We start from the raw sequence: 20,828 nt of genomic DNA on the forward strand, positions 1-20,828 counted from the left end.
TACTGTAAATATTATGGCACTCAAAATCAAATTACTAACTTGGAATTTCATAATACAGTTTTAGATTTGTATAATTATAGTACAGTATTTTAAGTGCCTAAAAAGTTGTACATTTGTTTGTGTGTTTGTTTTAGTTTAACGTCGCACCAACCCTCTAAAGGTTATATGACCACTTTCCAGCTTTACTTGTAGAGGAGAAGACTTTAGGCGTCCGTTCGTGCATTATTTGAGGCATTATAACGGGCACCTGAGTAGAACCACCGACCTTCCGTAAGCTAGCTGGATAGCTTCCTCACATGAAAGAATACAAAGTCCTTTGAGGGATTCGAACCTATAGCGGTTAGAGGTAAGCAGTTAATTGTCACTACCCTACCTTTGAGTGGCTTAAAAGTTGTTGTACATTGTCGATCAACTTATACCACACTACCTTTGAGTACGTTAATAGTCGTACTACATTGTCGATCACATGTGTCTCCAGGAAAGCCAGGTTGTTGGATTGACCGCCAATATATTACTAAAGAATATATTAAAATCGACGTAAAAACCTGGCAGAAAAAAAAACAACAAAGAAACTCTTTCAACCAATTTGCAGTTCTCTACCTTCAGATTTGCAGAGCACTGATCTTTAAAACTTGTCCTACGGGATTTAATCAGTTATTGAACAAAAATGTAGTACAACGCATTACAGGCTTATTTACGTCGTCATGCAAGGTATAGTTCTCAACCTTATAAGGGCTATTGAGACTACATCACAGGAGAGCTGCGGACCTCGAATGCCCAAGTTGGAGTGTTTGACACACAGAACGTTTTTTTTCCATATGTATATAGAAGCTCGCAGTTATAGAATTAGCTGGGTATTATTCTAAAATATTTGTTAGGAAATAACCCACCAATAGGTAGCTTGAATACGGTTGAACTGGCGTTTTCAAGAAGAAAAATTAACAAATATATACCAGTACAAACTGTTCAGAGTGACCCCATTCGGAATACGAAAATTAAGGTTATTGCCGGGATTCTTTGCTCTAGAGAGGTTAAATTTATTTAAAAGTGATACTTTTGGAAGAATTGCTGTGCTCTACACAGGGTCGTTCTGTAGAGGTTTTACTGTATATTCCTTGCACACTATAAACAAAAACAATATTTTAGATGACCATACCGTATGTTAACTGCGTCATAAATGATGGAAACAATAAGTTATTCCCTGTGTTTAGGATAAGATCCTAGAATAATGTTCTATATCAATAAGGGAAAATGGTAATATCGAGCTATTAGCGATATTGTTATATATGTAAATGTAAGGAACATATTTCCTAATGCCGGCGGATCAACTAAGCAATCAATAAGCATTTTTCCGTGTGTATAATACGTATATACAAGAAAAGCATTGATGCAAAGCATCAAAGGGCGTCCAAACAGCAGGTGCAGATGAACTAGTAGATATATGATGACAAGATATTCTTATAAACTTTTCAATGGTTCATTGGGTTTTACCAGAATTGTATATCACTTTTGAATGAACGGACGAAAGACATTGTTCATTATTTATAACTTTGATCGGCATGCTAGAAATTAGAATATTACTTGTTATTTCTTTATGATCGTGGTTATTAATAGCAACGGATATACATGTATACAATCATTTATAATCCATATGTGTAACGCATGATCAACACCATACTTGTGTAATTGTCCCTTATTATGTTATTGCTATTAACGAGGACCCCTCTTAAGGTATCTGTTCACACTAAGTAACAATATGACACTTGTTATATTACCATGTTGATCATGTTGAGCATAGTTGTTTATTATACAATAAATGTAATTTCTATTTTAATAAAAAAAAATACAGATTTTATGAATATTGTTTTCTTTTCTTTTTTTGTGTGTGTTTTATGCGCTATTTTAATACTGAGTTTTTACGTTTACTACTATTTTAAGAATTCAATTGTCATAATGATCGACGATTATAAGTCAAAACTTAACTGGAAAAAGTCAGTAAATCATGGTTAATCTTTCAATTTATAATATTGTTTATTCTTAAACCATATACATGTACATTTGTATTTTTCTTTATCATTTTTAAATTATTAATCAATTGAATAATTCATAAAATCTGATTTGTAACTTTGAATAATTCCTCGAAATCTTTACAAAACACGAATAACAAATTATATAAAATGTTTTAAAGTTGATAGTGTCATAGTAATGCCATAAAAATGTACATTTTTTCTCAATTATTGTACATATTTATTGTTTTTATCTCATATAGATAAAAATAAACATGCGATTTGTGTTGTTGGTTTTTTTTTTTCGAATTGTATGTTTATGTATAATAATAATCAATCAATTCGAGAGTTGATCTGTGTTTATTAATTATTGTAACCAAACTAAGTGACAAACATTCATTTTGAAAAAAGCTTATTTATCTGTAAAATATTTGTTCTGTTCTGTAACGATATCTACTCCAAAACCGGGAGAGACCGGACAATAAACGTGTGGTACTATTCGCGGTCATTAGTAAATCCCGGGAGAGACCGGGAATTACCTAGGAGTACATCCCTCTATAAATAGATTTTCGGAATATTAAGGTCATCAACTCATCATTCTATTAACAGCTTTCGGAATAACATACCATAATAACCCACTGTGTACTACAAAATGATAAGCAAAAATACCCCGAAGAGCGCGATTTATTGACGGAAAAGGTTATTTCATTTGAAAATGTTTGCATTGCGAAATTCTCCAGTTCGCCATTCATTGTACATATCGCGACTAATTAACAATCAAGCACCCTCATACCGATCGGAATGATCGGCTTTTATTATTGGCAACTATAAAAGGCTCGAGAAGTTGCTGTCGCCCTTTCACAAAATCTCATTTCATTCCAATAGGCGCCGCGCTTCGGCGCGGACGCCAATAATGCTTTTCCTATTAGGGACTTTTGCTACTGTTTTCATAACTATAGATTCATTGACAAGATGAAAACTGTTTGCTAATTTTGCACGATTTTCAATCTCGTTAAAGGCCCATTATGCCTCAGAGATGCTTCCATTTTTATTTCTCAAAATCTTTTTTAAGTTTGGTGTCTTACTGTAGTTAAAAAAAAGGCAAATTGCCTTATCTACTATTTCGCAATTAGTGCAGTTACAGTAATTTAGTATTTTGTATGAAAGTCAACATTCCGCTTTGTTTACAAATTGCAACTTTTATGACAAATAATTTCACATTCAGCAATACTTTCTTTAAGTGATAAGCATGCAATATACAAGTTTACATGTTATAAAATTCATGGAAAGTCATTAATGAATACGAGGAACAAAAGCGGTCCTAATACTGAGCCTTGAGGGACGGACGCTGCTAACGACTGGGGCTTCTTCAGATGACTGCCTTTGACCAGCACTCTCTGGTTGCGGCCATTTAAGAAGGAAAATATCCATTGGAGAGTCCTGCCTCTAATATAAACGGTCCTATTACTGAGCCTTGAGGGATGGACGCTGCTAACGACTAGGGCTTCTTCAGATGACTGCCCTCGACCAGCATTCTCTGGTTTCGGCCATAAAAGAGTCCTGCCTCTTATACCATAATGATGGGCCTTCTTGAGGAGTCTCTGTGGTACCCGGTCAAATGTCTTGCTGAAGTCAAATATAATCATGTCTGTCTGGATCCTCTTGTCAAGTGATTTTGCCAGCTCATGCGCAAGGGTGAGGATTTGAGATTTACAGCTCCTCATTGCTCTGAAACCATGTTGGCAATCGTGTAGGATGTTATGTCTTTCCAGATATTCCATGGTCTGGCTGACAATGAAATGCTCGAGCAGCTTGCAGCAAACCCTTGTGAGGGAGACCGGCCGGTAGTTTGCAGGATCCTGCATTGAGCCTTTCTTAAAGATGGCTGTGACATTGGCTTGGGTCCAGTCGTCTGGTACCTTACCTTCCTCCATGGAGGTTTGGAAGATCAAAGTGAGGATTGAGAAACGAAACGAAACGAGAGAGGCATAGTTTATAGGACCTAAATGTAATTGTAAATTATATAAAAAAAATTAAATGTTCCTACAAGAAGAACGTTCACCAGCAAATGAGTATTAAGATTGGTAATGGATCTGTTGAAAACGCACAGAATGATTGTTTTTACAAAGTGTACCAGTATCCGGATGATGAAAGCTATCCGATTTTCTGCAATGTAAGTACTGCTGTCACATGCCCATCTCACTTTTTATGAATACTTTTGACCATTACTTTTCGCTTAATAAAACTGAGCCTGCAGCTTTTCATAATTTTGCTGTTTAGGGCGCTCTTTTGGGTTTCAGAGTTTTCTCTATTTTGAGGGGAAGTTACTCATGTTTACTTAATTGTTCTTTTCTGTCTACTTAGGTATTACATACTCTTTTTGTTGTATATAATCAGTAAATAGAATAGTGAGAAACTTTACCAGTTGTAAGTTCATCAAAAGCATAGAGGCCCTGCGGAGTGAATATTGATATTTGATTGGCTTTATATACCTTAAAGGAACTCAACTGATGTCCAAAAGCTTAAAAACATAACATTTGAATTTCTTACATGGGACACTTTAAACCGAAAGATATGCAAAAGATAATTAAAAAAGTATACTCCGGAATAAATTGAAAATCGTTTTTAAAAATTACGTTATTCTTGGCCCGATTTGGGTGAGAGTCGTTGCAACACTACAATTTAAATCGTTTAAAAAAATTATAATGATTATTCTGGAAAAACGGAGCGAGCAAATGATCTGAAATTTTGCATATATGAGTTATTGGGCTAGACTTGCATTAAATGGAACATTAATCGTGAAAATTTATTTCCAGTCATGTCAAAAATCCTCAGTGGAGTCTAAATTAATTATTAATTAGACTGGATTTTTCTAGTTTGTTCAGTTTGTACATACCTATAGGTATTCTGTTACAGAGATCTTCTAATCACTATGTTAAACTAATCATTATTTTCTATTTAAATTTAAATTGTTAAAAAAATCTTTAGTAAAAATGAAAGGTAGAATATTAAAGCTATGCATACAGGTGCTCATGTCCATATATTGCAACAGAGGATGGAGAACAGCCTGAAGTTTTAAATTTTAAACACTTGACATAATTATATGCAGTAAGTTGTTATATAGTAAATTTTACAGTATTTGTTACTGTAAGAGTTATGCATTTAATGCTTGGACACAACTCAATACTATATGATATAGATCTAGACTATTTGCGATTTTTTTTAACTTTTATACTTATATACATTATAGTTTTCTTTCTGCTAGAAGAAGATTCCTTAATAAATAAAGAAGTTATAAAAAAACACATATGTGAAGTTTGAAATAAATACCGTATCTTCAGAAATAAAGAACTTCTATAGAAAAAGATATTACTGCTTAAAAACTTTAATCAGAAATCTGGACACGGTTGCCGACGCTGTGCAATTAGAACAGCTCTCAAAATACTCCCTCCAGTTAAGCCTAAAATGATGTTTATAATCTCCATACTGCCATCTATCTTTATTTCATAAAAATATTTTCAATACATTTTGAGTTATCAATTTGCCATATTTCAAGTCTTTTTGTTGAATAGCAACCAAATTTTTGGATATAGGAAGAAACAAAAGATGTGCATTACTTCCAGATTGCCATCTAGTCATATATCAAGTTTCATCAAATATTTTCAGAACTTTTAACATTATCCTGGGATCCAGTTTTGTGGACAGACAGGCGGACGGACACACAGACGGACAGAGGGTAAACCTAAAGTTTCCTCCGGTCAAACTGAACCAGTTAACTGGCCAAAGATATTTGAATTGGCTAAAGACCATGCATCTATACGAATGTCCGAGGGAAAATAATAAAGTCAACAGGAAATCAATCAAATAATGCCAATTTTATTCATTTATAACACAGTATATATATTTTCAAAGTAAATCTACTTGATTTTTATGTAATTAATGTATAATAACGACAGGAATGACAGCTCAAACTCTATAGAGCAACCACCTCTTTACAACAACATTTTCTTTGAAATCATTGTAAGACTTCACAATAAATTTAACATATCTGTTAAGAGCAACATCTCTCAGCAGCAACCAAAATCTTTGTCTCCTAAAGGGTGGTTGCTATACAGAGGTTGTAATGTACTTACAATTAATATTACTAAATGACATCTGACCTATACATCTATATATGTGATGAAATTTTTTGCAGCAGTACTAAATATGAAAGTTTTAGCAAGAAAAACATACAAAACACAAAATTAACTACAGAAAATATATGTTTTAAATACAGGTTTCTGAAAGCAATTGTAACTTTATTTTGAGCGATTAATATTAACAATGTTTAATTCTGTTGTCAAAAATGTAATATTATGATTTTTATAACATGCCCATGCAATTTTACTTATGTATGGGTCAAAACAACTTAAAATTAGAATGCAAAAATATAGAAAAGTTTAATGTTTTAAAAATTAACAAAATATCCCAGAGTTTTAACATTGTAAAAAAAATATATATTGTGCATTGGCCTTAAAACAGTTTCTAAACCATTCAAAATGCTTCATTTTTGTATTGGCCCCATTTCCTTTAATATGTTAGCCCTGTGATAGAACATATTGTCTTCAAGTCTCTATTATAGGCAGTGCAAAAAAGCTGATCTCGTCTACCTTACAGTACCAAAAAGTCAACATAATAATGAATGTTCAATTAATAGTCTTTCATAAAATTGCTTGGGTTGATGGTCAATACCAACCATAAACAAATCGTCTTAATGGGTATTTTTTGGCATGCACACTATACACTCAACGGCCTTGTCAGTTGCAGAGAGCTCCAAAGTTTTAATGTCACAGTATCAAGTCACATTGAAATCAACAGTCAAATGATAAACACCTTGTCCAGCAAAAATCAGTCCTGTAAAATATAAAAAAACAACAGTTATATAATTCAAAATGAAAACTGCCCTTGGAGAAACAATTCTTACTACTTGTAGTTAAGTTTTGTCCAAAGAATTCTATGTTACTTTAAGTTAATTTATTAAGTATGGCTTGAAGCTGCATGCCTTTAGATGAGTCAAAATATTTAAATACGAGATTCAAACTTGAGAAAAATGTACTAAGATATATAGAAAAGTAAAAAGTTTCATCAAGTAATATTTTACATATTATGTGCGATTAATGACTGATTTTTGTGTATTTACAACCATATTTCAATTGCGTTACTAACGCAGTAAAGGCTAATTATGCATATTTGACCACTTTTTGGTAATTTACGTGGTTTGATGGTGCCATTGATAATGTGTAAATTGCTTCCTTATGGTTACTTCACAAAATTACAAATTCAAATACAGTTTTAAAATTTTCATGAAAATTAGCATGAATCTGGAGGCGTGCTTCTTTAATACAAAATTAATATCTCAATCAGCTGAACACAAAAAAGAAAACAAAATCATACTCTTACTATATAATCAAATATTTATTTACCACATACCAAAAATATAGACTGTTTGAAATTAAAAAAAAAAAAACATTTTTCATTGATCTGCCTGAAGTGTTATGCTAACATTTAGGGGGTCTTTATGCTATGGTTGTATAATGCAAATGACGTCAGGTCAAAGTATATGCACAGCCGTGCAATACAATTTTAACAGTCACAATTAAAAGCTGCACACGGGTATGTGATAAATGTTAAGAATGCATTTGAATATCACAAACATGTCAGCCCTATGACATCAATAAATAAAATGACATCAAATGAATTAATTACTTAATTCTCATTTAAATGTAATTTTAATTATTACTTCCTCGATGAGAAAATTGAAATGGAAATAAAGTCTGTTATCATATGGAAATACACTTTACTGAATATCAGACTGGTGTTTCCGTTAGTTTTACCTATGCCGGAAATTTCATCTGGCATGGGGGTGCTATACAAAGGCGTGCTTAGGATGACGTAATTTTGCTGTTATGAATGAAGATGTAATTTCATATGCTGTTGTAAGAAAATAGTTATGGGTGTAATGACATAAATTTCATAGAAAATTGTTTTATAAAAGTAGAATTATGATGGAATATGGTAGAATATGCAAGAAAAAATAACTGTCATATGTTCGGATCAGAATATTCGTTCCTTGGTTATATTCGTAGAGTGTCATGAAGTACCAACACAGTAAAGGTTATATGGCAACGTTCCAGCTTTACTGGCGGAGGAAGACCTTACTTGCATTTCAGGTATAAATGTCACCAGAGTAGAACCACCAACATTCAGTAAACTAGCTGGATAGCTTTCTCACATAAAAGAATCGAAAGCCCTTAATTGGTGTAACCAAACAGTGGTGAGGGACAAGTTGTTTTATCACTCGGTCATGGAAGTGCCCTCCCTTTTGCATTTAAAATGATAAAACAATTTTCTAAATATGTCTTATTAACTTACCATGGTTTGATCTTGGTTAATGTATTTAAGGAACTTCTACATAAAAGGCAGCAACACTAACACATTCCATCGTGACCTAAAATCAATATAGTTTTAGGTTATAGTTTTATATTTCATCCAAGATGTTCATGCAGAAATATTACACAAGGTTTATTTGACAATACAAATTTTAGTCTTAAAACCAATGTTTTAAAGGCACATTATGCCTCAGAAAGGAATACATTTGTTCTTTAGAAAAAACAACCAGGAGTTTCACAAAAGTTACATACTGGATGCTAATTACTGGAAGAAAGTAGCACTGGAAGAGAAATTATTTGTCATAATAGTTGCAAAAGGTTATTAGTATTAGTATTTAATTACTAAATCACTATATTTTTACTTATTGCCAGAAAACAACAGAAGCAAAACATGGTTCAGATAATTGGCCAATGAGTATATTTTGAGAAATAAAACTAAAACCAGTTCTGAGCCATAATGGGCCTTTAAATATGATGGAATTATGTCAATATACATGTATTAAAGAAGAGAATATGTCCTTGGTGTCCATCCATCTTTAAAGGTAAATTTTCATATCTAATTTCGATTAAAGATTATTAATATAATTATGCTTGATAGTGAACAAAGTATGTTGCTTTTTTAATCTCTCCTGTGTACAATTCCAGGACCTTATCAGTACTGGTGTCAATTGCTTGTTGTTCTGTGTTACGCCAATTTTAATACATTTTTGGTCACATCTTGGTGGTCAAACCATCTAGTGGGTTTTCCTGGATAAAGAAACCAGTAATTACCAAAATTTCCACAAGTAACCAGCTACTAATCCTACATGATTTGTAAATCAGCAGTAAGGGACAAATAAACATCAGGTACAATGTCTGAAATCAATTGTAACAAAGAACTTAAGAAAAGGATTGAACCAACGGCTCCAGGATTACTAAAATGATGCTCTCCCTAATGAGCTGAGTGGGCTGACTTTCCAGGATTACTTATATGATGCTCTACCTAATGAGCTAACTGGGCAAACTTTCCAGGATTATTAAAATGATGCTCTACCTAATGAGCTCAGTGGGCAAATATAGTGTCAAGTGAATACACACAGTGTTTATGATAATACACATTTACTTTGTCAAGCAAATTTGTTTTTCAATATTGTTTGTAAAATGATTTTGAATTAAATTTTTGTGTATGTACATATACTTGCCTTTTTAAAAAGGAGATTAATTCACAGCTAATCCTCGTGAACACATTACAACTAATTCAATAATCATGGCAGATCTATAAATGAAAAAGAAAATTTAATAACTTATATGGCAACAAATTTGTTGTTTTTCATGAGGCATACCTGTGGCTGTTATGTATGTAAACTATGAAAATTAAACTTTGTTACAAAAATATTTCTTTACACAAAAACAATGCTTATAAAATATTTTTTTAAACCTCATATTAATATATAAATTTACATTTATCAAATGTATGAATTAACACAATTACATAATGTAAATTACTTTATAGACAGGTCATTTCAAATTTCAGAAAGTTTTAACACTGTTAGAGAATGCGATAGTTTACTGGTTTTTGTTTGTTAGATCTCAAATTATATCAACACTGTAAAATGTCATATGACGACATTCCAGCTTTACAAATAATGGAAGATCTTTTATGCCGTTACTTGCATTATTTCAGACATGACCGTGCACTCGAGTAGAACCACCAACATCCCATAAGCAAGCTGGACAGCTTACTCACATGAAACATTCAATAAATTATTGCATCTTTAGAAATAGCAAAAATTAGTTTTATAACGTTCAAATAATATTCTTTTAGAGCAAGTTAAAACAGATGCTTATTTATTATCTGATGAAAGTAGCACTGATTGTGAAATTATTTGTCATATAAGTAGCAAAATGTAAACAAATCAGTATTTTGACTTCCATACAAAAAGGTCTCCAAAAAATAGAAGAAAAAAAACTTAAAAAAAAACTATATCTCTGCATATAATTATATATAATAAACATAAAAAAATTAATATACATAATTGAGCCGCGCCATGACAAAACCAACGTAATGCGTTTGCGACCAGCATGGATCCAGACCAGCCTGCGCGCGCAGTCTGATCAGGATCCATGCTGGTCGCTTACAACCCCTATAACAAGTAGATTCCGTCGCAAACGCATTACGTTGGTTTTGTCATGGCGCGGCTCATATATCTCTAAACAATATACATAAGTATTTGACAGAAGATATTTCAACATTGTCTTTGTTCCTGCTTTAACCCTTTACCTCATATAATAATAATAATAATAATAATAATAATAATAATAATAAAGACTTTATTTAACGAGAGAACTCATTTGAACAAACATATCAATCTTCCATGAGGCCCTCAACAAGGAACAATATAAATTTAACATTTTCAAACTATTAAAATACATAAATGTAAAAACATACAGGAGATTATCAATTTGTATACATCAATGCGTGATAAAACCTCAAGTATAAGGTTTTAAAAATGGTTAACAGATGTAGCAGACTTTAATATAATCAGGAAGGCCGTTCCAAAATACAAGATCCAGAATAACAAAAAGACTTACGAAATTGTTCAGTAATTTGGTCTAGGGGTATAAAGTTGCAAAAATCAGATGATGAGAACGCAAAATGCGAGTATGAACATCCGAAATTATTCAATAATTAGGAAGGCGCCTGATTATTTATTATTTTAAACATCATAATAGCTTTTTGAAAAACAACCCTCTGTGAAAAGGTCATCCAGCGGAGTTCAGAAAAAAAGTTCAGCTGATGAGTGTCATAATCTTTGTCTAGAATTAGTCTTGCAGCTCTCTTTTGGAAACTTAATGAGTTTATCTTCTAGAAAAGACGTACAGTTACCATAAATTATGCAACAATAATCAAGATGTGGTAGAAAATATATGCATTGTAAAACATTTTACGTACAGGTATAGATATGAATAATTTTATATGTGATAATAAATGTAACAATGAGTTACACTTTTTAAGAACATTATCAATATGGCTTTGCCAAGACAAGGTGTTATTAATTGTAATACCCAATAAATTTTCTTCAGAGCTACATATATACGCGAAACAACGCACTTTCGACCCCCCCCCCCCCTTTTTTTAGGCCTGGAATAATGAAAAAATGTCCTATTTGGGTCCCAAACACATGTTCTCGTTTGAGAAATGTTGCTTAAAAAAAAGTGAGCACTTTTTCGGCGCCGTCCCCCATCCAAAAGATACATCAGGGGGTTGCCAGAAGGGGGATGCGCCAAGAAAATTTTGGACTTGTGAGAGGCTTAAAATGACCCCAGGTCGATCATAAGGTAACGTGTAACCAACGCTGAAAAGCCTTTGACTCTATCTCAATCCCTTGAGAAGTTGCAGCACTTTGAAATAAATTTTGATGGGAAAAATCGAGGCAAAATAGTGATTTTTGGCAATTTTGAGATGTCCCCTCGTTGCCATGGTAACAGGAAATTTAAGACTGAGCATGTCGTTACACAGGCAATGGTCCAGTCAACATTTGTGCCAATTTTGATTAGTATTGAAGCATTTTTCATAGTTTCATAGCAGTTTGAACTTGTAAGAGGAGGCTTTTCAGTGAAAATGGCCATTTTTCACAATATGCTCATGGGGGAAAGGGTTAACATGGAATTATACAGTTATGTAGGTATCTTGGTATTGTTTAAAAAATCTTTTTTTTATTATTTTCCAGGATGCGTATTGCAAGGCAAAGGATGGTGAAATGGAATTAGGATACACTTTCTTTTCTTTTTTGAATTTGTAAAATTAAATAAATAAATGAAATGAAAAAAGGGAAATAATTGCGTTCTTGTATTTGTAAATATTTTAGCCAAATATCGTTTAACACAGCAACAACAAAACTTTGGAGCATGCTACATATACATTATTTAACATACTGTGTGACAGAAGTACTGCACGGAATGCCGTTAGGGCCATTGACTATTAATGTATTCATCTGAAACGCGATAGTCGAAAGTACGATGGTGAAAACGCGAAATCACGAAACTACGATGGTGAAAACGCGAAAGTACGATGATGAAAACGCGAAAGTACGATGATGAAAACGCGACAGTACGATACTACGATGATGAAAACGCGATAAACTATCGTGTTTTCACCATCGTACTGTCGCGTTTTCACCATCGTAGTTTCGTGATTTCGCGTTTTCATCATCGTACTGTCGTGTTTTCATCATCGTACTATCGCGTTTTCACCATCGTACTATCGCGTTTTCATCATCGTACTGTCGTGTTTTCATCATCGTACTATCGCGTTTTCACCATCGTACTGTCGTGTTTTCATCATCGTACTATCGCGTTTTCATCATCGTACTATCGCGTTTTCATCATCGTACTATCGTGTTTTCACCATCGTAGTTTCGTGATTTCGTGTTTTCACCATCGTACTATCGACTTTCGCGTTTCAGATTAACACATTCATAGGCGATGGCCCTAACGGCATTCCGGAATGCCGTTAGGGCCATCGCCTATGAATGGTTTGATCTGAAACGCGATACTCGACAGTACGATGATGAAAACGCGAAATCACGAAACTACGATGGTGAAAACGCGACAGTACGATGGTGAAAACGCGATAGTTTATCGCGTTTGCATCATCGTAGTATCGTACTGTCGCGTTTTCATCATCGTACTATCGCGTTTTCATCATCGTACTTTCGCGTTTTCACCATCGTAGTTTCGTGATTTCGCGTTTTCACCATCGTATTATCGACTATCGCGTTTCAGATCAACACATTCATAGGCGATGGCCCTAACGGCATTCCGTAGTACTGGGCTTTGGTATGGTACTTTGTAATTGGGGTTGGACTCTGTAGTGGGGGTTGGGGAATTTGGGTAGCTACAAAATTAAATAGAATAATTAAATAGTGTTCATTCATTTTGTTTGAGAAGACTATCTCGTCTTCCAAGATATAGTCAGGTGATAAAAGGGGTACGGGCGAGATCAAGACGAAAGCCCCTTGCATATTTTCCTTGCTATGCTTTCAATAGAAAGTATGTTCAATATAATTGGTTCACAAAAGTCATTTACGATTTTTTTGATGAATTAGCTTCAAGTAAAACTGTGCACCGTCACATTATATTTTAGGTAACACGAAAATATCAAAGCGATGGTGTGTGATATTGTGCCATTCTTCTAAAGTGCACTGCCCGCGAAACACGGGTTCTTTGGCTTGTTTTGGAATTCGGGCTATTCTGCTAAATCTAAATGATTAAAATTTACTTTCTTTTTGCAACCAGTGTAAATTAGAGAAAGATTCTATTCTGTATTTAATGCGATAGTTTGTTAACACTCTACTGGTCACACTTTTGCCCCAATTGTCTCAAAACTTGGTAAGAATGTGTGTGACAGGTTTTGCTCCGAGTTTGTACATGGATCACCTTGGTTGAAAATCAGAAATAGGTCACAGTAGCCAAAAATAGAAAAATGTTTTTAGCTAAATATTGTGAATGGTTCATCTAAAGTTAAGAAGTTGGTAACACAGCCTGATTATGGAAAAAACCTTGTTAACTTGCTGTCCAATATAAATGAATTTCTTGGAAAGGTTGTATATGAAGACTATAATTATGTAACAATATTGATTAATGAAAATATTACAGTACATTTGAATTGATTTGATTATAGATTTCATTTTTATTAATAAACGATATAGTAATTCATTTGAAAATTAATGTGTAGAGATGAATACAACACACCAGAAAATATATTATAATGCATCAAAGTACTGTACATAGACTTGTAACATGGAAAGCTATACAAAAGGATGTACTATAATTTGGTAATTAAGTCTTGTAGGATGATTCAATTAATTGAATTTGTATACAGTTCAAGCCAGGTCATGCCTTTTAATTATTAGATAGCATCACTGAAGACTCAATAGACTGTTTCAATATTCTATACTGCAGTCCATTTAACGGTGTTTCAAAAAATGATTTCTTTATTGCTCATCTATCAGCTTGCCTAGCAATACACAGATGGAACATCACATCTTCCTTGTCTCATTAATAACTTTGGAAAAAAAAAGCCTTTGTGGGAGTCACTTGTTATGGACATTGACCTTGGTCAGAAGATGACCCCTATTGTTTTTTAGGTCAGAAGGTTAAAATCATCATGGCATTGATGACAAAAATGGATTATGTTATCAAGCAATGTATACTTCAGCGCTTTCAGTGCTTTGATTTTTAAAATAATTTTTCTCATTGAAATATTTTTCTAATTTTTCACTTCTCAAAATGAATAGTACGCACGTGTGTATTTGGAAGAAGGATATAAAAATTGGCATTTATTTGTAAGCATTTCATCAGGATATTTAGCATTAAGAAGTAGATAGCTGGAATCAAGCAGTTAACAGTAGGCAAGCAGTCGCCTGTAAGCAGTAAGCAGTGGTCAGTAGGCATAAGCAGTTGACCGTAACGTATGTAATTTATCTTTCACATGTTTAAAGTTATTTAAAGCATACACTTGCGGTAACCGCAATAAATAAATTATTTACTTTCTACAATATTAAGTCCCACAAGTATCACATAATACCGGGCTATTACAGTATTACCTGACTTATAGTACTTATTTATAATATATGGACATCATATGCTATCTCTTCAGCACATATGAAGCTCGACTGGAATTTTGACCAGCAATTCTTTTATTTTGTGCCAAAATCTCAATAAATGTTTCAATAAGGGTTTGTTTGAATGTTTAGCGTCGTGGTAAGATTTCTTATAAACTCTGTATATTGAGTCCATTTACATTTTTAGTTTGTAAACTTCAGTCAGAATAAAAATAATGAGAAACTTGTCTACGTAAATGACGTACGGACGCACGAACGATGCTCGTAACTGAAGAAATACGTGTACTTTGTTCATATATAATCATGCTAGATAAAAAATAACCTACACTACTTTAATTCTATTAAAACCGTCCCTGAACACACATTATGTAACAACCAAAACATTCTGTGTAATTACGCAAAAACAAGTGAGCTAGACGATGGCGCTATTATGAATTCCTTATTCGTTTTAGGTGAACGGTCAATATCAAGGACGCTTTATAAATGCTGATAACGAAAATGCTTTCTCCAAAATCAGTGTTAATTACAGGATGTAACCGTGGCATTGGACTGGAATTTGTCAAGCAGTTCCTTCAACTGACGAAACCGCCACGGTTCCTTTTCGCTTGCTGTAGGAATCCGGAACAAGCAACGGTACCGGAAGCAAACTTATTATGTAAAATGTTTCACGGTGGTAGAATGTTCACCGGATGTAAATAGCATTTTTACAACTATCTGAAGTTTTGTCATTTATAAATACGTAACTGCTAAATATTTTTGGAGATGCTGACGGTTGAAGGTTAGGAATCACAGGGGGCCACACAGTGTTTGGATGGTATATACTGCTTGATAGTGACCTTAAAATGAGATTTTAGTCATAACCTTATATATTTATATACATATTATAAGGTTATGACTATTTAAAATCTCATTTTAAGGTCACTATCAAGCAGTATATACCATCCAAACACTGTGTGGAATATATTTATATACACATTATAAGGTTATGACTAAAATCTCATTTTAAGGTCACTATCAAGCAGTATATACCATCCAAACACTGTGTGGGCCCCCTGTGTATTAATCCGTAGAAGCAGATATCAACGATTTCGATGAACGAAGATGTTTTAAATTACTTATTTGTTCTTTGATGATACAGTTCTTGATTTTAATATATACATTTTTTTTCAGGACTTGAATGTAATTGCAAAGTCAAATTCATCTGTAACAGTTCTTCAGATAGGTTAGTTTTCAAGGGAATTATTTATTGATTAAAATTTTAGTGGTAAAATTGTAATGTTTAACCCGAAAGCTTTTATCAGCACGATAAGGGTAACCTTAAGGCTTAACACTGTACAATACATGTATATGTCCCAGATTAAGTCTCAGGTAAAACAAAAATGTTTTCATTTCAGTAAGTATGTACGCATTTGTTGTTGTATATTTTGCGGTACTTTCAATTAACATTCATCTTTTTTGAGTCAAATTATTTAAATAAAACTTTCAAATTATCTTTAGTGATTTTTGAATGATACCAATTCAGAATTGTATTTAGTTACTTCCATACATACTATTCGTTGTATAGATCAACTCTCTTTAAGTTTTGCAAGATAACCTGCTTTTTCACTTTACTTTGACTATAAATGTACTGAATTAATACTTTCGTAAACCTACATTTTAGTAAATTCAATTTTGGCTTTGTGAAAGCATTTTAATCTTATCAACTTTCTCATCTTTACTAGAAGGTAAGATTTACATAGATATTCATGCAATTCGAAATAGCCGAGGGTACAAAAGTAATATGTGGCGTGTCCGGCAGTACAAGACAATTTCGGGACCTTGTTTTTTTAAAATTTCTTTACCGTTAGCGATGTCTGTTTAAAGATTTATATTTGACTTAATTAAGAATGTCTTTACGCTGTTTATGATCCTTTATTTGATCCTAGACTATGTTTAGGTTTGTTGTTAAGATGATGAAGCATTTGTTATTATGCCTCTTTGCAGATGTAACAAAACAGGAATCTATTGACAAAGCAAAGGCATATGTTGCATCAAAAGTTGAAGGCGACGGCTTAAATCTATTAATCAACAATAGTGGATTAGTTGGTCGTCAAGGTGTTGAAGATGTAACGAGAGAAGATATGCTCAAGTGTTATGAAGTTAATGCGATCGGTCCTTTAATGATGGCACAGGTACTGATATATTATTATAGATAAAAGCATGAAGTTCTGTGGCCATAAGTTGTTGGTGAAGTTGTTAGAAATGACGAAATAATAACAGAATTTGGATACAATACAGTTCACAGTTGAAGAGTCGAGATAAACATTTTATTAAGTGTGAAAATAACCTTTTGGATTGAATACTGAAGAAATTGAGATAAATAATTCGAGAAAATAAAATATATTCTATATATATAGATAAGAAAGGAAATCGGAATTCTAAATAACGAAAATTCGAGAAAAGCAAAGTCGAGGTAAAGATAGTTGTCTGTTCACAGAATCATGATCATTTGATTTACACGATATTCAGAGTCATTTGTATCATTCATACGAATTTTTCACGGAGAAGTCTTAAAGTTTCTATGGAAATATTTCAGGCATTTCTACCATTGTTAAGACAAGCTGCTAGCCTTTCCCCATCAGAACCATTATCATGCAACAAAGCTGCCATCATTAACATGTCCACTGGTGTGGCGTCCATTTCTGAAAATTCTTCAGGCGGAAGATATCCGTACAGAGCTTCAAAGGTACGGTATACTTTTTTGTATATTTCTTTTTATGACGCATCTCTTTAAAACAAAGGGTGTTTAAAAAGGTTCTTGGGCTGCGGCTCTACTTTTCACATCCTCAATTTTACAAGAAACAGATATTGGAACATGTCCTTAATATATCGTGAAAAAATCGAGAAAATATGTTTACAAATAACAATTCTGTGAAAATTACAAAAATCAAGGGGTATGCGACCCGGCGCACGCTCGTGATACAACAAAATGACATTAATGACGTAAACTAAACGTACACGTTTATAAACTGTGTCATGACGTTTCGAATGTAAAACAAAAATGTTTAAAAAACGGCTTATATTGTTATTGAATCCAGAACTACTCTGTAAACAAAAACAATTTTAGCAATAGTTTTTTTATGTTCCATCATATAGTGTTACAACAACTGTTTTTGTAATTTTAACCTCCAAATACATGACTGGTACCATTTTCGTTATCTTACTTTTAAACTCCCATCCATAAAAGCGTGTTCAGTTTATCTCCGTACTTAATTTTTTCTTTGATAGGCGGCCTTGAATATGATCACGTCAAACCTTAGTCTGGATTTAAAGACAGATGGTATTTTATGTACAGCTATACATCCAGGATGGGTAAAGACTGAAATGGGAGGTCCTAATGCCTTGATAAGCACAGAAGAATCTCTCAAAGGGATCATGTCTGTTCTGGAGAAACTGCAAGGAGAGGAGGGTTCTGGGAAATTTTATCATGGTGTCAGAGGTGATTTAATCGGATGGTAAAGAGTGAAAGACAGTTGCTATTGATATACGCTATGCCAATGGAAACTCAAGTTTTTTAACTATGGATGTAAAACATGACTAGAGAAAAAATTCTGCTTCATTCTGATTGTGTTTGTTTAAATTGTTTGTTGAAATTCTCATATACGTTTTATATTATATAGGATGCTTGCACATACTCACTATTTTCATAAAATCGTATCGCTTTTATGAATATTCGACTAGTACTGGTATTTTTTATCCTTACTGTTTAATGTTTACAAGAATAAAAACGTTTCTACAATAACATAAAGGAATTTTATAATACAACTATTTTGTTCGTTTTATATTTTCCACCGTGTCAGCAGGATGACCAAACTGTCCTTTTTAACAATTGCATGCCACCATATTCATCGGTCGCTTCATGTTTGTTTTACGTCGCACCGATACAGTATAGGTCATTTGGCGACTTTCCAGCCTTACTGGCGGAGGAAGACCTCCGGTGCCACAAGAATTATTGTCAAAATAATAACCATTGTAACTGGAGCAGTTAATTGCAGTTCAATATATAAAAATGCTCTACTTTGAAGATCACTTACTGCATAGTAACAAGACGGAAAAGTCCAGTGGAATATGGTTCTAGAATCGTTATTAATCGCAATAATTTAAAACGTTGAACTCTTTCTTTCTTAAGCACATGCAATTCTTTAACATTCTGCCTATAACAATCTTAGCCAAACGTTATTCTGGACAGTGACTTAAGTGTATAAGGCGATAAGAACTCGACAATTTGATGCAAATAAATGTATTAAAGCTACAAACACAGTCATCGAATTTAGCACTGGCCCGGTGGCCCATGGCCAGTGAAAATTAGTTCGGGCCAGTGAAAATTTAAAAAAAAGTAAAATATTTACATGTACTAGAATAAATTCAAAAGTGGAATTCGAGCTAAAATCTTAAATCCATTGACTACAAACATAGATGAAGTGCCATAATGTTGGTGAAAGTGCGCATGCCTGCATTTCGAAGTTTTATTGCAAAATGGTAAAACAAGTTGCATCGTTCTTTGCGCCAGTCAGCAAGATGGTTAGAGGGAGGCTCTCGGTAATGTTATTTCTTTTGGCCCACCTCTATCTAACAAACACATCAAAACAATGATTTTAATAGTACATTATTTTGTTACATCCAAGAAGTTACTTATACATTTTGAAGATTTTTTTCCTAATTGTACATGTACTCAATAAAAAGCGTTGAGATAAATATTATTTAAAGACTAATACATTGAGAAAAACATTCTTAATTGTACATTTATTTATATTAAGGATAGTTTCTAACAAGAACATTGGATTTACATAAATGATTGCAGAATTATTTTAACAAAGCTTGCTTATTTAACAAGAACAATGGTATTAGAAGATGACATTTGGGTTTCTCGATGAATAGAAATATATTTTTTCTTTCATACATAATTAGAGTGAGGTCATTTAAATTGTAAAATGAAACTCATCATCAAGCCCCTCACTACTACAAATTGTGCACAATCGTTCATTTCTTTCTAGAACAGTTCGAGTATATACTAGACTCTATCGAAAGTTAAGAAGTGTGCGTTTTTTTAATTTACACAAATGCTGAGACAAATACCATGGCAAGACTGTTAATTAGGTTATAATGAGAATTCACTTTTAAAAACAGGATGATTTGGGCATTTGGAAGGAACACACCTGCATAACAATGCTAAGCTTGCACAAATTGGTCTTGTAACCTGATGGCTTAGGCAATATTCTGTTAAAGTTTTAATACTTACAAGACCAAGCCAAGGGCTAGCAAATTAATAATTGAAATACATGTACATATATTATAAACAACTTTATATATAAATGTGAAGAAATATGTTCAGACTTTTCTGTAATCATTCTAATCTAAAAGTTTAATATTCTGGAGTATTCAATACAGTATTGGTTAACTAATATTTTTACAACATGTATACAGTAAAGTTTACATACACACAACAATTTAGTTACGAACAAAGTTTGGAAACTTACTGTTATACCCTATTTTACAATTGTGTTTTATTCCTCAAAGTTTTAATATAAGAATATTATCATGTTTACGCAAATTACCTACGTTTATTCCCTGCGGTCTGGAGACCGCAGGGTATTGGTACGCGTTTAACTTTTGAGGCATGGAGGAGCACGTGACCTGTTTTCGGTACATGGAGGAGCATGTGATCTGTAAACCGTACATGATTGGTTAATTGACCTTTTCGAAAACCTGGCTAAATACCGTTTGCCGGTACGTTACGGATTTACCTCTAG

The 20,828-nt window shown here is 33.2% G+C and overlaps 1 protein-coding gene across 1 annotated transcript; it reads left to right on the top strand.

Annotated features, from left to right (window-relative positions):
• Positions 1–15,471: 15,471 nt before the first annotated feature.
• On the top strand, positions 15,472–18,843 carry LOC132742638 (C-signal-like). The gene is made up of 5 exons (XM_060731090.1): positions 15,472–15,672; positions 16,210–16,261; positions 17,023–17,210; positions 17,615–17,764; positions 18,307–18,843. The coding sequence occupies exons 1-5, from the start codon at positions 15,523–15,525 to the stop codon at positions 18,535–18,537; spliced, it is 771 nt and encodes a 256-aa protein (XP_060587073.1). The 5' UTR covers positions 15,472–15,522; the 3' UTR covers positions 18,538–18,843.
• Positions 18,844–20,828: the final 1,985 nt, after the last annotated feature.

Source organism: Ruditapes philippinarum, unplaced genomic scaffold, assembly GCF_026571515.1.
Source record: "Ruditapes philippinarum isolate M1 unplaced genomic scaffold, ASM2657151v2 ctg1264_1_1_1_1, whole genome shotgun sequence".
In the NCBI taxonomy this organism is placed as follows: domain Eukaryota; kingdom Metazoa; phylum Mollusca; class Bivalvia; order Venerida; family Veneridae; genus Ruditapes; species Ruditapes philippinarum.

What these genes read in the sequence shown, in the direction of transcription:
- LOC132742638 (XM_060731090.1), top strand. Translation starts at nt 15,523, where the DNA reads ATGCTGATAACGAAAATGCTTTCTCCAAAATCAGTGTTAATTACAGGA. An exon ending in TGTAACAGTTCTTCAGATAG is followed by an intron (nt 16,262 to 17,022) that starts GTTAGTTTTCAA and finishes GCCTCTTTGCAG; the next exon opens with ATGTAACAAAACAGGAATCT. An exon ending in ATCCGTACAGAGCTTCAAAG is followed by an intron (nt 17,765 to 18,306) that starts GTACGGTATACT and finishes TTTCTTTGATAG; the next exon opens with GCGGCCTTGAATATGATCAC.